At 38.6% G+C, this 14,881-nt stretch overlaps 3 protein-coding genes across 4 annotated transcripts; 2 read left to right on the top strand and 1 right to left on the bottom strand.

The window, feature by feature from the left end:
- Positions 1-266: 266 nt before the first annotated feature.
- LOC103982473 (uncharacterized) lies at positions 267-6,484 on the bottom strand. The gene is made up of 3 exons (XM_009399406.3): positions 6,146-6,484; positions 3,261-3,613; positions 267-3,177 (listed from the first exon to the last, which is right to left on the bottom strand). Exons 1-3 carry the CDS (start codon positions 6,387-6,389, stop codon positions 409-411), a joined length of 3,366 nt encoding a protein of 1,121 aa, XP_009397681.2. The 5' UTR covers positions 6,390-6,484; the 3' UTR covers positions 267-408.
- Positions 6,485-11,163: 4,679 nt separating this feature from the next.
- On the top strand, positions 11,164-12,206 carry LOC103982474 (ethylene-responsive transcription factor ERN1-like). Its single transcript, XM_009399407.3, has one exon. The coding sequence runs from the start codon at positions 11,211-11,213 to the stop codon at positions 12,003-12,005; it is 795 nt and encodes a 264-aa protein (XP_009397682.2). The 5' UTR covers positions 11,164-11,210; the 3' UTR covers positions 12,006-12,206.
- Positions 12,207-12,402: 196 nt separating this feature from the next.
- Positions 12,403-14,783, top strand: LOC103982475 (small ribosomal subunit protein eS28-like). Of its 2 annotated transcripts, none has more exons than XM_065106629.1 (2): positions 12,403-12,507; positions 14,378-14,783. In XM_065106629.1, exon 2 carries the CDS (start codon positions 14,380-14,382, stop codon positions 14,575-14,577), a length of 198 nt encoding a protein of 65 aa, XP_064962701.1. In that variant the 5' UTR covers positions 12,403-12,507; positions 14,378-14,379; the 3' UTR covers positions 14,578-14,783. The 2 variants fall into 2 exon arrangements, with proteins under 2 accessions (XP_064962701.1, XP_009397683.1); XM_009399408.3 differs by having other exon boundaries at positions 12,448-12,512.
- Positions 14,784-14,881: the final 98 nt, after the last annotated feature.

Raw genomic sequence — 14,881 nt, 5'->3', positions numbered from 1 at the left:
ATATTATATATATATATATAATTTATTTTTCATAAAATAAAATAAAATTATAAATAGTAAAAAAATGAGAATTTTAAATAGTAATCTCCGATATTTATGTTGACCATTCTCAATCAAAACGAAATAAAAAGCAAAACATAATTATATACTATTCCTATTTCATGTATAATTACTAGTCGGACTTCGATGTCCATCATTATCATCAATTCTTTCTAGGTTAGGACTTACGTGTTATGGGATGAGATGCAACCATTAACAGAATCAGATGCCCACAAATAGAGCTTTCTACTGGTTGTCCCGATACAGAGTGTCTTGTTGTGCCTTCTTTACCTTTATTTTCATGCTAAATTCTGATACCAAATTTATACCCAATAAACATCTGAACACAGTTATTCGGTTCTTTGCAGTCTATATTAAACTAGGGAAGTTTTGTTGATTGATGCAGCCAGAGTCATTGCGTAAGTCAGAACTGTCGCCTGTAAGGCTAAGGTTCTCCATCCCTTCGAGAAGCTTATCTGTTGCGATACAGTACTCAGTGGCATCTATGGCAGCAGTGTCTTGAACCTCATCATCGCATGATTCGCCCAGCAAAACTTGTAGTGGAACTCCGCTGCTCCAATCTCTTTCAGGAACAAACGTGACATCCCAAATTGGATCATCAGAGGATGAAGCTGAAGTCGGTGTTTGTTCGAGTCTACAGCCTGCATAATTATCGTTGGGACTGCTGGAGTCATTGGCACTTGAAGCAACGTTGCTTTGGCCGGTGGCACTCATCGTGTTCTCATGTATACTTCCAGTTTCATTTGCAGCTTGCCCATCGTAGTGGTCAGCAGTGGAAGCTGATGAATCCATGACGCCAACCTGATCTTTATTTTTGATGGAATTGGTGACCAAGCTTGCGAATGTGCTACTGCTCCCGGTCCATCCTTTACCAAGTTCGATCAGGCTTGCTCCACCAGGATCTACTTGATCATCATCGCTGTCATTAAGTAGACCTCCTTGCCAATCCTTGCTAGCACTACAATCTGATATAAAACTCACATTATGAGACAGATCCTCCGTGAGAAGTCTTCCCTCTGATGCAGTTGCCGAAGTGGAATGATATCCATGTAGTTTCACTTTGTCTCCTCTCTTTTCCAAGGAACACCCAAGGGGACTGGTACTTGCTCTCTCGAGCCAGTGCTCGTCATCATCACGTTTGCAGTCCAAACCAGTTTTACTAGTCAAGATGCTGAGATCAGTATCTTTCGTACTGATTCCATGATTTTGGGTGTCCAGTCCATCAGCTCCTTCACATGGAACTCCAACCACTAATGAAGATGTTTCACTCTTATCAACATTGTAAGGGTCAGATGAAATGGCCACCAGATCCGAAGTGCAGTTGGAAGTCTTGAGCTTCTCCGAGGAAAGAAAAGCCACTAAATCAGAGACCGCTTCACCATCCATGTGCATGTATGCTTCATCTTCATGGAAATTATGACTATTAGTCTCTGTCGTATCATCATAATTATCAAACTCATCTTCATCACTTGAAAACTCAGGTGCCTTGAATATCAAACCTGAATCCATCACAGGGGCAGGCAAAAAAGAGACCAAAGCATCAGCAGGTGTTGATGAGCCATCTAAAGCAGCAGAGACCTCTGAGATGCCTCGTATACTACAACCAGTATCGCATTCAGGATTTCTGACAGACCTTTCAGAATCTCCTGAAACTGGAAATGAAGAGTCACTAACCGTGGTGTCCTTTACTTCATTCAATGTGCTGACAGAAGTGTCAGCTTCATTAGAGAGAACTTTAATAAGAGAAGGATTGAGAACACTTTCATCACCAGCACAAAGCTCATAAGGTTCCATCACAGTCGCGTTGGGCTTTGAGCTTAAAAATGCTTGCAATGCCGAAGCTAATGCGTGGTCAAAAGATGAAAGCTTCTTATCTTCACTACAGTTCAAGTCAGAAGCTAAACTCACATCATCTTTAATACCCTCAGAATCTTTGTTGCCTGTGGAACAAAGCTTCTTATCCTGACTACAATTAGCATCAGAAGCTAGACCAGCATCATACTTTAAACGTTCATCATCTTCGTTGGAGAATTCAGGTGCCTTAAGTACCAGACCTGGGTATATCCTAGAATCCGAGACACAGCCTGTAACACCAGAAGCCGGTAATGATGGATGCAGCATGGCATCAACTGGTAATGGTGGATCATGAAGAACAGTATCATCCTTATCGTTATCCCCTGATGCAGGTGAAGGGTTCAAACTGTCATTTTCTAAATCGGATGAAAATTCTGGGGCTGATATCCTTGTACAGGCACCTTGTCGAGGAAACTGACCTCCTGCAGTGTGAAATAGCCTCTCCAGGTTCTGAAGTCTTGTCTCGATGCAACTGAGCGGCTTTAACAAGCTTTCCTCAAATCTTGAACAGAATGCTTCTATTCTTGTCACCCTCGAAACAAGTTCATCCAGAACCCTTTCAATACGATCACCTGCTTTGTATTCTTGTTGAGCAGATGATTTTGACATATGAACAAGACCAATTTGTTTCTCACTATATGTTGATTGTACACTTTCAGTTCTTGCCTTGGTTCCCTGTATAGAGGTACTTGAAGATGGTTCTCTCTCTGTTATTTTCTGATTAGATCCCAACTGCATGTTTTCTGGTTTTATCTCACTCTGATCACGTACTTGATTCAATTTTTGATCCACCGAGCAAGATGGTACTTCTTGGTCGGTTATCCTCTGGTCTGATGTGGAAAATGTATTCTCTGGTTTTAACTGAACCTGTTTATGATCAAGCCCCAGTGTACAATCTACCTTATCAGATGTTGCTTCTTGTGGCATAACAACTGCCATATCTGAGCTTACTAGCTCGGCTTCCTTTTGCACACCATACTGATACTTACGCAATGCCGAGGCACCAAAAAATTTGTCTTGTGTGCTAGTTCCCGATTTAGATAATTGCAAAAGACTTGGCATAAACATGGTCAATAGAGAATTTCCTCCAAAATTTTCCCCCATACTGACAGGAGCACATGGAGTGTCTGTTTCAACAGGGTCGGCATATATGTAAATCTCTGACACATGGACACAAGTCTTGGTATTAAGTGAAAGGAAGCGTAGTGTGACAGACATACAAGGACTGGCATCTGAAATATCAGCTGTTGCCTCATAATATATCTGCAAGTCACAAGTTGTAAGAAACTAAGAATAACATGACAAACAAAGTGACGCATAATAAAATGGTACGAAACCATAATTACCTGACAATCTGTGTTGGAATTTCCATCAATTTTCCTTGATAGAACATTAATTTTGTGATCATGTGAAGGGGTGTCAGGTATCTTCACTTCTACCCAACCATCCTCATTGCTACTATTACTATCAGCAAGAGACATCTTGTCATGTTTATCTGAAGTTGCATAACTTCCATTCTCACATTCGAAAGAAGCCACATCAGAAGATGGTGTCACTTCTTCAGAAGCAACACCACAGCGCACAGTGCACAGATATTCCTTGCATTTATTCTGCTTGTCTGTGGCATAGTATACCTCGTATACTCGAGCTGTACTGCGAGCATATATCCTATGTATTTCATATTTTCTATTCAAACAAACTGCAGCAGAGCAAATAATTGCTAAATTAGCTAAAGAATGAAAAGATGGCTGCTGTTTGAGAAAGATGCAATGATTCAGTAATGCATTGGTGCTTTAACAAACTATAGTTCTCAGAAGAAGTGCATCCATATAGTCTAGGAAGGTACACAAACCTCAGTAAGTTGAGTTACAGCCGATAAATGCTTCTGTCCACAAAGTCAAAACAAGCAATCTGAAGTACTGATATAACTTTATTATTCTTGCTTCCCATGAGTATTTAAATTCAAATAATAACACCTGAACTGATATAACTTCATAATTTTTAAATGATTCATCATAGAGATGTGTGGTTTTGTTGTTGAACACAGATGACATGAAAGTTATAGATGTAAAATGAGGAAGAACAGAATTATTAAACAATGAACAAATAGAGAATGCACAAAACACAACTGGCAGATGATATTCTTTTCACAAGAAACCAATTCAAGTGAACATTTCAGTCACGAGCTTCTCTCATATGCTCCAATTATTAGTACATCTAAGTGATCTTAAGACCAAGTCAATAAACAGCCAATGAGCCTAATACCTTTTCTATAACTTTAATTTTGACTACCATTCATGTTCAAATAAACTCTAGCATATAGGAATTAGTTTATAATAATGGATGTCTGGATAACTTATCCTAAGTAGAATGATGACAAAATAAATGCAACAAATTATAATAATCTAAAACTCAATAAAAGGCTTGGCACCACACATAAACTAGGCTCAAGCTGAACTTGTGCCTAAACTGATCAAATATAATCATAAATTGAGCTTGGATTACATGGATGTGGGAGGTAGTATCATGAGCATTGAACCACAATCATCTAATGAGGAAAAAAAGAAAACAAGAACAGATTAAGCAGGGAGGAGAGACTACACAGAGAGAAAGAGAGAGAGTTGCTGATGGCGACTGAAAAAGATAATTGGCACTTCTATAGGTAATTAATAAATTAAAATTTTCGAGTGATGCTTGTCAACACAAAGCATATATGTCATAGTTTTATTATAATTTATAATGGGTACCAATCAGCATGTGGTCCAAACCTGGACTCACATCAGTTTGCAGCTTTGCAAGATTTTATTCAATCATAAATCAACCTACTGGGCCATCAAATGGCAAAAATACGGGTCTGATAGCTTGGTACAATCCTCGCTCATTGGTTCAGCAGGATTCAGCACAAGAAGGCCAGTTTAGCAAGATATGGGCGTAATACAGCAACATGTAACACAATAACTAATCAATGGAGGACTACTACATGGCTCAAGATAAGCAAAAGAGGTCCATCCAGCTAAAGGTAGAAATGGACAGCCAATCCTAGTGAAGATGGATGGAGAAAAGCTTCCAGTCCACTTGCAGCCAAGTAAGGAAAAAAAAAGTCCAAGCCTCCCGCAACTCTTGGCGATAATAGAGTTAGATTTTTCATTATTCAATTATATTTATATGTATTATGTTTCAATATGTTTAGTTGATGTTATAGAAAAACTCTATATTTATATTGCATCTAATTGGATCTAAGAATCCTAATACTCGAATAGAACGGGAAGACAAGTTATTTTGTTATAAGAATTTGTATGGAAAATTCTAGTTACCTCATCTAGTAAAGATTTCATTGGACGACAGATCTCTAAACAGCAAATTTTTCTCCCACAACTCTTGTACATATATGAGAACTGTTAAAGCATAAAGGCATACCTTTTTTCCTTATTCCCAGTATTGCTTCTTTTACCTTGTGTATTATCATGGAAGTTCCTCACTCTCAAACTAGAGAAGCCCTTGTTAAGCGGAACATATCCTAACCCACGAGTATATCTTGACCAAGCAATTTCATAAAGAAAAGTGTACATCCCATCTCGAGCAACTACCTAGGAAATCTTAGGGAAGCAATTGCCACTGCAGAAAAGGATCCTAGAGTCAATTGCCAAACGAGGGGGGAAATTGCTTGATGACAAAAAAGGGGAACTTGATGGAACCAGAATTAGGGTTAGCTTCGTCACCAAATAAACATTTTTTATCGATTGCTCCACCCTCCCTCCCTCTGACACACCTAAAATTGAGTATTGTAGTATATATCATACGTAATTATTTAGTAGTACTCTTTCATGTCATTTCTCACACTGACATACATAAAGAAGATAGCACAGTTGATGAGAAAGAAGGGGACTTGATGGCACCAGAACCATATAAGCTTGGTTGAGAGAAGGATATATCTAAAAATCAACCTCAGATATTAGTTAACTGGTTGCAGATACTCGTTCCAAAGAACGTGAAACCCTAAAATTCTGTGTATTGCAAGGATCCAAAAGAAGAATTCCCGGAATACTTCAGTATAATTGGTTCCAGACATCTATGGAGTCCCACATCACGGAAGCCCACATCGAATCAACCAAAAAAATTGTTGCATAGGAAATCATATAAGATCAAAGCCTCCCCTCATATCATCCACTACAATCGTTTGCCAATTTGATGTATTGCACAATCTACCAAATGTCAAGGTCAGTGGACTTACCCGTCACCTCGCAGGGAAGGAAGCCGCGCTCTTCCTCCTCAGCCGCCGCTTCTGCCGGGGGCCTGAGGAGGATAAGAGGCGTCGAGATCCCGGGGGCGGTGGGGGCGTCCTCCTCGGAAGTCTCGAAGGATATGGCGTCATGGAGGGATCCCCCGGTGACGATCCAGTTCGTCGACACCGTCCAGCGATTCACAGCAGCACTGCTCTCTACGTCTCCGGCCGCCGCCCCCGATGCCGCTTCCATCGCACTCGAAACCTGCTCGGCGTCGTGCTCCGTGTGTTCCGAGATGGATGACTATTGTTTGCACCGCACAGAGAGTTCGATCTGAGGCGCTGCTCGATAGTTAAAGGTACTTCTCTACCACTGTTTTCTACCTTTCTAGTGATTGGTCTCTTCATATAGAGGAAATGGAAAACCGTAAATGGGTAAAATGGATACGCGATTTCTCTGGGTATTTTCTTATTAGTACCCCTATTTTTTTCTTGGGAAAATATTTTTAATTAAAAAATATTTAAATTGTTCCTCATAAATTTTCCATATATTATGATTTTTTTGATATGTTACTATCTGAATGAAAATGATATAAAACATACTTGAAAATATTATAGATGAGCTTAATGAAATCAAAATATACTAAATAATTATTTGATATATTATACTATGATTCAAATATGTATTTATAATAATTTAAGAATAAAACATCTAAATAAAATTTAAAATTAATTTATTATAATATTTTGATATCATAATAAAAATATAATAAAACTTACTTGAAAATATTATAAATAATATAAATAAACTTTTATCCTCAATTAAACTGACTAAAAACATAAAAATATATATTATAATGATCTACAAGCAATAACAACCAAAAAGACATAATAAGATGTAACTTATAGTATTTTTTAATAACATTTATAATAATTTCAATACATAACTTACTATTTAGAATTTATTTTTTACTATTCATAATTGCTTATTATTCACAATCTTTTCAAATAATATTATACTATTCATATTTTTCAGGTTAATATTAATGACATAAAAGATATATGTACATAACCCTTAAAAAGTTAAATTACTATAATAAATATAAAAAAAATATTTCTTACCTCCCATTCAATCTTTAGTTTGTCTCATTTTATCATTTATTTTATTTTTCATCTTTTTACATCACCTTAGGCGATTAAGAGGAGTAAAAGAGGGGCAAAAAAATAGTTATAGGAAATGAATGAAAAGATTTTATTAAAATTAAGTCAAGAAAAAAAAAGTTATAGGAAATGAATAAAAATATTTTTATTAAAATTAAGTTATAAATTAAGGACATATATATCTATTTACAATGGGATACCTTAAGAATATTTAAAGTTTAAATTGTAAATAATAAAAAAATAACAAATACTAATATCCTTTCAATTCCTTAATAAATATTAAAAAATATTACAAATGAGTTAAATAAAATTACTATAATAGTCTAAAACTAGTAAAAAAAAATAGAAATACCAATAATTTGTTTAGAAAATCACCCAAACAAGATATTTTTCTCCTACCCTTCGAATCCCCAAATGACATATGTAGACGTCAGTCTTCTTATACTTATTTCCTACCCACATTTCCTAGTTGGTGATTCATATAGTGATACCATGTATTATGTTCTTTGAAGTTGGCCTTCATTAGAACAATCAATATGTTTGAGATTGAGGATCAAATCCAATAAAAAATCATGATATGAAAACATTACTACTAACTCACTTTAGATTTTGCGGATTAATCTAATTGAGAATTAAAAGACCAACGTAGATTTGAAAATAAAACTATAGTTAAATATCAAACAAGGAAAATTACATTATTTCATATTCCATGCCAACAAAGTATAAGATACTCTTTTTGATGCCAATATCATATCAAGTTAAGCTTCATGTAAATTCTGATGACAACCAACATTACATCCCAAGGAAAATAAAATTAGAATTTGGTCAAAAAAAGTGTATATATATATATATATATATATATATATATATATATATATATATATATATATATATATATATATATTAAAGGTTGGCCGCACGTCTCTTCCCTACACCCAGTCGTCGACATGCGCCCATCGCCGTTCACAGCCACTCATTCCTTCCTTTCTTCCACAGCCGTTCCTCCAACCTTGACAGCTTCCTTCCTTCCTTCCTCTTCCCTTCCAACTCCTACCTCTCTCTACCGTATAAATCCACCGCACCACCACATGAAGGCATTCCCACTTGTCTCTTCTTCTCATCCTTCTGAAATCAACCTTTGTCGTTACCAACAATGGAAGCTGGTCTTAAGCTCAGGCTCTTCGCTGTCGCCGTGATGGCTTTCGTCGCGGCATCTTCCTTGGTGGAGAAGGCTGTCGCTACCGACGCTCCCGCCCCTGGCCCTTCCTCTGGCGCCGCTGCCACCCTCGCTGCACCGGCTGCCGTCCTCGCCTCGTTGTCCGCCCTCGTCGTTGGATACTTCGTCTGCTGAGCAACGGCGGACTAATTCTTTGCTGTGATTCCTTCATCGATTCTCTTCCTTCACGGTTGCACTCAGTTTGATGAGTGTATAATGTATGCACTCTTATGGTGCTTTCGTCGACGTTATTTCTTGTCTGGTTAGAAGTATAGATGAAGTAAAAGACTGTATTGCCTCAGCAATTATATGATATCACCTTCTTTCAGTGCTTTGTCATGTTTGTGGAATACAAATAAAGCATCATCTAAAAACCTGTTACTGATATGCATTTGCTTTGATACTTTAGTCAAATGGAGGTTTGGCAATAGAATCTGCTGCAGTTCTATTGACTGTAAGGTGTTCTTCCCCTCCAAGAGTGATTGAGGTGCAGCATTCTTTGCTTTGCCTGCTACACTCAGACTGGATGTTCTGAGGTTGATAGGTTTGCTTATTGACATTGTGAGACTGTTTTGTAATTGGAGATGTGACCAGCATTGGCATTTCTTTTCTTCTTGTATCTAATTCTTGTGGATGTAGCCACCACTGATAAAGGATTCATCCTTCTTGTGATCCATCCAAAGAAGAAACTTTGCTTGGTGATGCAGGTGAACTAATTGTTCCCTCTCAGGCATTTGCCTTGTTAATCTTTGCAACATTAACAAGGAGGGAGATGATTTGAGGCCTTGCAGATAATATATTTTTTGATTGGTGACACCTAAAACAATAAATTTGAATATTAAAGACTCTTATTATTTTATCTAAAATTAGGAAAAAAATTATTATTATATCATATACATGACGCTCATATATGGACTCAAACATAAGACGTATCACTTGTGTAACAATGTTTTTATCACTATTCTCTCGATATATCTTCTTTTTACGTTTTCTTTTATCAAGCTATTTTCTTTTCGGTCAATATAAGATTTTTTTTATGACCTAAAGTGATTAAGTTTTTATAAACAAAAAAATTCTATTTATGTGGATAATAAGACTACAATTTAATCAGAGGATATTTTAGTATTGCTGTTCCAACAATATGAGCTCAACATATTGATTCAATTTTTTCATTGAACTTATATTTGGTGTTTAAATTTGCTCATCTTAGAAGATCTCAAAAGCAAACAAGTCAAAATTGGTGGAATTATTTGTTTTTTGGCATCTCATTGCATGCTTCATGGATCCATTCTTCTGAAACAGTCATCACTCAATTCTAATATGCTTAGGATGACCTCCTCCATCAAATAAATTGCTCAGTTGAACTAATTCCTACTGTTGATTCCATCACTAGTTTGGCTTCTTTTTCTTCTTTTGATAGATAAAGTTTTGGCATCTTTGAACTTAGATAAACTTATATTAGGTGGAGATGTCATTCATGAGATTGGTCTTCAGGTCACCAGACAAGAATCTCTCAATTGTATAAACAAAAATAAGCTTGTCTTGGGACATTCAAGAACATGAAAGAGACACTATGGACCTCCTAACCACTCCATATTATACCATTATACCAACAAAGCCACCTCCTCAAACTTAAGTTTAGTATATATATCCTCTAAGAAATTCGACTTTATCTCTAGAAATATAAGTTTAGTATATATCATTGATATATGTCAAGAATTGTACCAAAAAAGAAAAAGCTATCAAAAGTACACTTAGGAATGAGAGGACTGCATGTTCTAACTCATAAACAGGCCTGCATGATATGGCTATCTGCCATGACTTTGATGGCCTTCTAATAATCCATTGTATATTGATACATGCAGCTTTTGTTCTTCAAAATGGTGAGGCAATTTAATTTCCAAGATGAACAGTGCTTCTGAATTGTTAATACCAGAGACATCATCTTCCAATCTGCAACTTCTGAGGAGCAAAAGCAAAGTATTTTATGTTCCATTCTTTTGCTTTTCCTTTCAATAGCCAGTTTGAGTTCTTTCACCCTTTTCACCTAATGTTAGAACTACGTCGTTGTCCCTTTCTTCCTTCGCTTAAGATGCAGCTTTGTATGCATCCATGTCGTCGGGTACCACGAAGAGCTCTCGGCTTCTGCCAAATGGCGAATGGTCGTGCGTCCATGACGTCTCTGCCTCGTAGGAGTTGACCCAGCAAGAACAAGGTGGGTGACTTCTTGATGCCCGTAGTGTTCTTGTCCTCCATTGTATTGGCAGATATGTCCCCTGAATGGAAGAATCATCAGCTTATTGGCATGCAAAAACCAATGGTTTAACAGCCACACCACTTGAATCCTATGAACAACTTAGAGAGAGAATATTACTGTCAATGACAAAGAGTTTGATGCCTCCATGTCAATTATAAGGGTAGATTGGTATAACCATGAAGAAGCACTGTGCTCTGTGAGCTTTAGACATGTTCAGCACAAACTACATTCTCATTGTTTTCTCATAGGATGCTCAGTCATCAACCTGAACACCACAAAGTCCAAACAGCAAACTGACAAGAAGGACATGACAAGCCCTCCATTAACTCAATCATCCCTGCAATATATCTTCTCTCCCCTCCCCTCCCCAATAATTGAAACTCATCCTCTCTTCCTTCTCCCTCGTCCAACGCCAAGCTCCACAGCCCACCATCACATCCATGGAAATCCACTTCCAACCTCAGAGGCATCCACGCCAGATCCCTGTCTGTAAACCAGCTAGCAGATCCAAGAAGAGGAGCAAGAGCAGCAGCAGCAGCAAGTTTGTAGGTGTGAGGCAAAGACCATCGGGAAGATGGGTGGCAGAGATCAAGGACACCACGCAGAAGATAAGGATGTGGCTGGGGACGTTCGAGACGGCGGAGGAGGCCGCCCGGGCCTACGACGAGGCCGCCTGCCTCCTCCGTGGCTCCAACACTCGCACAAACTTCATCACCCATGTCGCCGCCGACTCCCCTGTCGCGTCGAGAATTCAGAATCTTCTCAACCTCAAGAAGCAGACTACCAGCGCTAGCAATCCTTCCCCGTCCAACAGTTCTCCTTGCGACCCTTCTGCAACCTGCACTGGCGCAAGTAGTGCCGCTTCGAGCAGCATAGAACCTGAAAGCTGCACTAGTAACAACAGTCTTGGTAGTGTTGCTTCCTGTCTCGAGAGCCAGCAGGACATCAGCCAAATGGCTGATGAAGTGTACAGGCCGTGCTTTAGCAATGGCGGTGAGGATCTCGAGTTCTGGTCATCCTCGCCATTGCCGTCGGACTCGTGGCTGTTTGATTGTCTCGAACTGCCCAAGGTTGGCCCTGAGATCTCCGAGTTCGAGAGGATGAAGGTGGAGCGGCAGTTCTCGGCGTCGCTCTACGCCATGAACGGAGTCCAGGAGTACTTCGACATGGTGCACGACCCTTCAGATACGCTGTGGGATCTCCCTCCCCTCTGTCATTTGCCTTGCAGGACTTGATCGTCCGGCCACATCTACTCTCCCACTAAAGCTTTGCTGTCACAAAGCAATGGCAGTGAAGAAGAACAGATCACCTTCCGATGGAACTCGGTTGTAACTATGTACTGTCTTTGGCTCCTGTCCTGTATCTTCTCTTAAAACTAGTGTTGTAACCATGGATTGTCTTTGGATCACCTAAATTTTCTTGAACTAGTGTAAGAAGAGGGAAGAGTACAACATTGACTCGAATTGCATCTAATCGATTTGGTTCTTGGATCAAGTTTGACCAATTTTGACTCGAGAACGGGACAATCTTGAGACATCACATTGTGGACCCATGAAACCTCGGTTTGGTTCAGTTTGGTCCGGCCCATTAGCCAACTCGTCTTCCGTCGAACCGTGCCGTGCGCTGCCCGGCCCACGTTTCACTCGTCGTCTATATAAACTAACTAGGGTTTCTTTGCTTTCTCCCGGCGAGCGAGCGAGGCGTGCGGTGTGGATTCTTCATCTTGAATCGATCTCGGTAAGGTTCGAGAACAGAGAACTCTTTCTCTCTCTGTTTTCTCCTTCCTTCTCTTAGCAATGGATTCTGTGGTGTCTTTGTAGTATGATCGGGGCATGTCATCCGCGCTTTCTTTCTTCTACATCTTATACATAGCATATGATATTTATGCTAGTCAAGATGATCTTGTACAGTTCTGGTCGGACGGACTGAATCTTTAGTTTCTTATAGTGATTTTGGTTGAGATTCAAATCTAAACATGATGCGATGTATGTTACAGGAGATCGATTTCGAAATGTTTGCTCGAAAATCCATCTTTTTTGAAAGAAAATTGTACTGTTTTTTTATTGGAACAATATTTTGATTGAAGAAGTTTCCAGATCTCTAACGAGTTGGTGGAGAACCGAAAGTCAGTTTCGGTGAACCTTCTTTATCACTTCTTTGAACCCTAACGGTGGATACAAATCCATCGTAGCTCTTCTTTATCTTTGGAGTAGAAGGAATTACAGTTTACTATAGGTATCTTTTTGAGCTATATGAGCTGTGTATCTAGATATAGGAGTAGAAGAGGTTTAAGTGTTGTATTTTTCCTTGCAACTCAGGTCAGAAGTTCCTCTTTTGATTGCAAAGTTTGCTATTTCACTTCCATATTATGATTCCATGAAGCACAGAGGGGTTCAAAATGTTGTGGTGTTTGCCTCATTTTTGTGTCAGACGATAGAAATAGGATTTTTCTCGATAAGTGCTGAGTACTGCAAACATATTAGAAAATTTTTTTCCCATCTATGTTTAGTTGTATTAAAAAGTTATATACATGTTAGACACTTAAATCATCCATGTGAGGCCTCAAATCAAGTAAAATATTGACACTTAGATCATCCATAGGTTTGGAAGAGACATTGATCTGGTTCGGTCGAAACTGGATTTGGCTCGGGCGTGCCCCCACTGCCTGGACCACTTACAGGATTAGATAGTTGAAGTCAAGCGCCACACCTAGGAGAGTGCCCGGTGACTTCACTGGGAGAGAGTGAAAAAAACACTGCAGGATTAGATAGTTTTAGTAGAAGCTCAATCCTTATAGTCAAGCAGACTAGCATTGGTGGAGGTGCTATGCTGTCTTAGGTTTGTTTTCATTGTATCTCCATTTTCCATATTCTTTTAATTTTTTTGTTCAGTTTGTTTTAGATGTTGGTAATACCTGTGTGTATGCATATATTGCTGCCATAGGAACACCCACTGTTAAGATAGTAGCATTAGCTTTTGGTACTGCACACACATTTTTCATGTCTGCAAGTGCAACTGACAACTTGGTGCTCACCTAGCACCAAGCTGTTCGATTATGCACAATCTTTTCTCAGAACTTGTCCAGAAAATTTGTAACAGATGATTGATATCTGAATAATTCATATAGTTATTCTAGGTCTTTTTGACCTGTCAGATCTCAGGTCCTTGATGGTGGCACTTTTGGAACTTTTTACTGATGAATATAATGTTCAGTTGGTATATCGTTTTATCTTGTTTTCTTTCCATTGTGAGGCAATAGCACTTATTGTAGACCACATGTTGTGTGTGTGTGTCAACTTTCATATCATGAAGTGACAAGTTACAACTTACTTTGAGCAAAATATAATCACACGGATGCTCTGTCCTGCTAATGGCAGATTGTGAATGCGACTAATAGAATCATCACTGACCTCTTTGTTGACATATCTACTTTATTGACAGAGGTTGACTTGCAGTTGATACTAGTACCATCCAATATGCTCACCATGTTTTGTTTTCTTTGATATTTTTTTTATTGTTGAGCTTCTACGTTCTTCATCTTCTTCTAGATGTTGATTTATGTTGAGCAACTGATCTGATTGCATTCCACATTAAATTTAATGAACAGCAATGGATGCTCAAGCTAAGCTTGCAGTTGTGGTGAAGGTGATGGGCCGAACTGGATCTAGAGGTCAGGTTACCCAGGTTAGGGTTAAGTTCTTGGACGACCAAAACCGACTGATCATGAGGAACGTGAAGGGCCCAGTGAGGGAAGGTGATATCCTTACACTTCTCGAGTCTGAAAGGGAGGCTAGGAGGTTGCGCTGATGATACTTCAAAAATGGATTATCTTTATTAGCTACAGACTCTAATCATCTTCCTCTTTGCCACGGTTTCTGTTTCTCTGGTATCATTTATCTCAATTTTATGGCTTGTGGATGTGCTATAAAGAAAATCATGAGTGGTGGTTTTTATATTGCTGACTATTGTGGAAACTGCATCGTTCTATTGTGAACTCCATTGTATTATCTTCATGCTTATGTCTGTTCAATTTGTTTCTTGTGTTCTCTTTTAGATGAACTGCATGTATTATCTTGGTTCTTATGTCTGTTCAATTTGTTTCTTGTGTTCT

Source organism: Musa acuminata, chromosome BXJ2-4 (genome assembly GCF_036884655.1).
Source record: "Musa acuminata AAA Group cultivar baxijiao chromosome BXJ2-4, Cavendish_Baxijiao_AAA, whole genome shotgun sequence".
Lineage (NCBI taxonomy): Eukaryota > Viridiplantae > Streptophyta > Magnoliopsida > Zingiberales > Musaceae > Musa > Musa acuminata.
The sequence above is the reverse complement of the archived record's forward strand: the minus strand, read 5'-3'. Positions and strand labels throughout refer to the sequence as shown.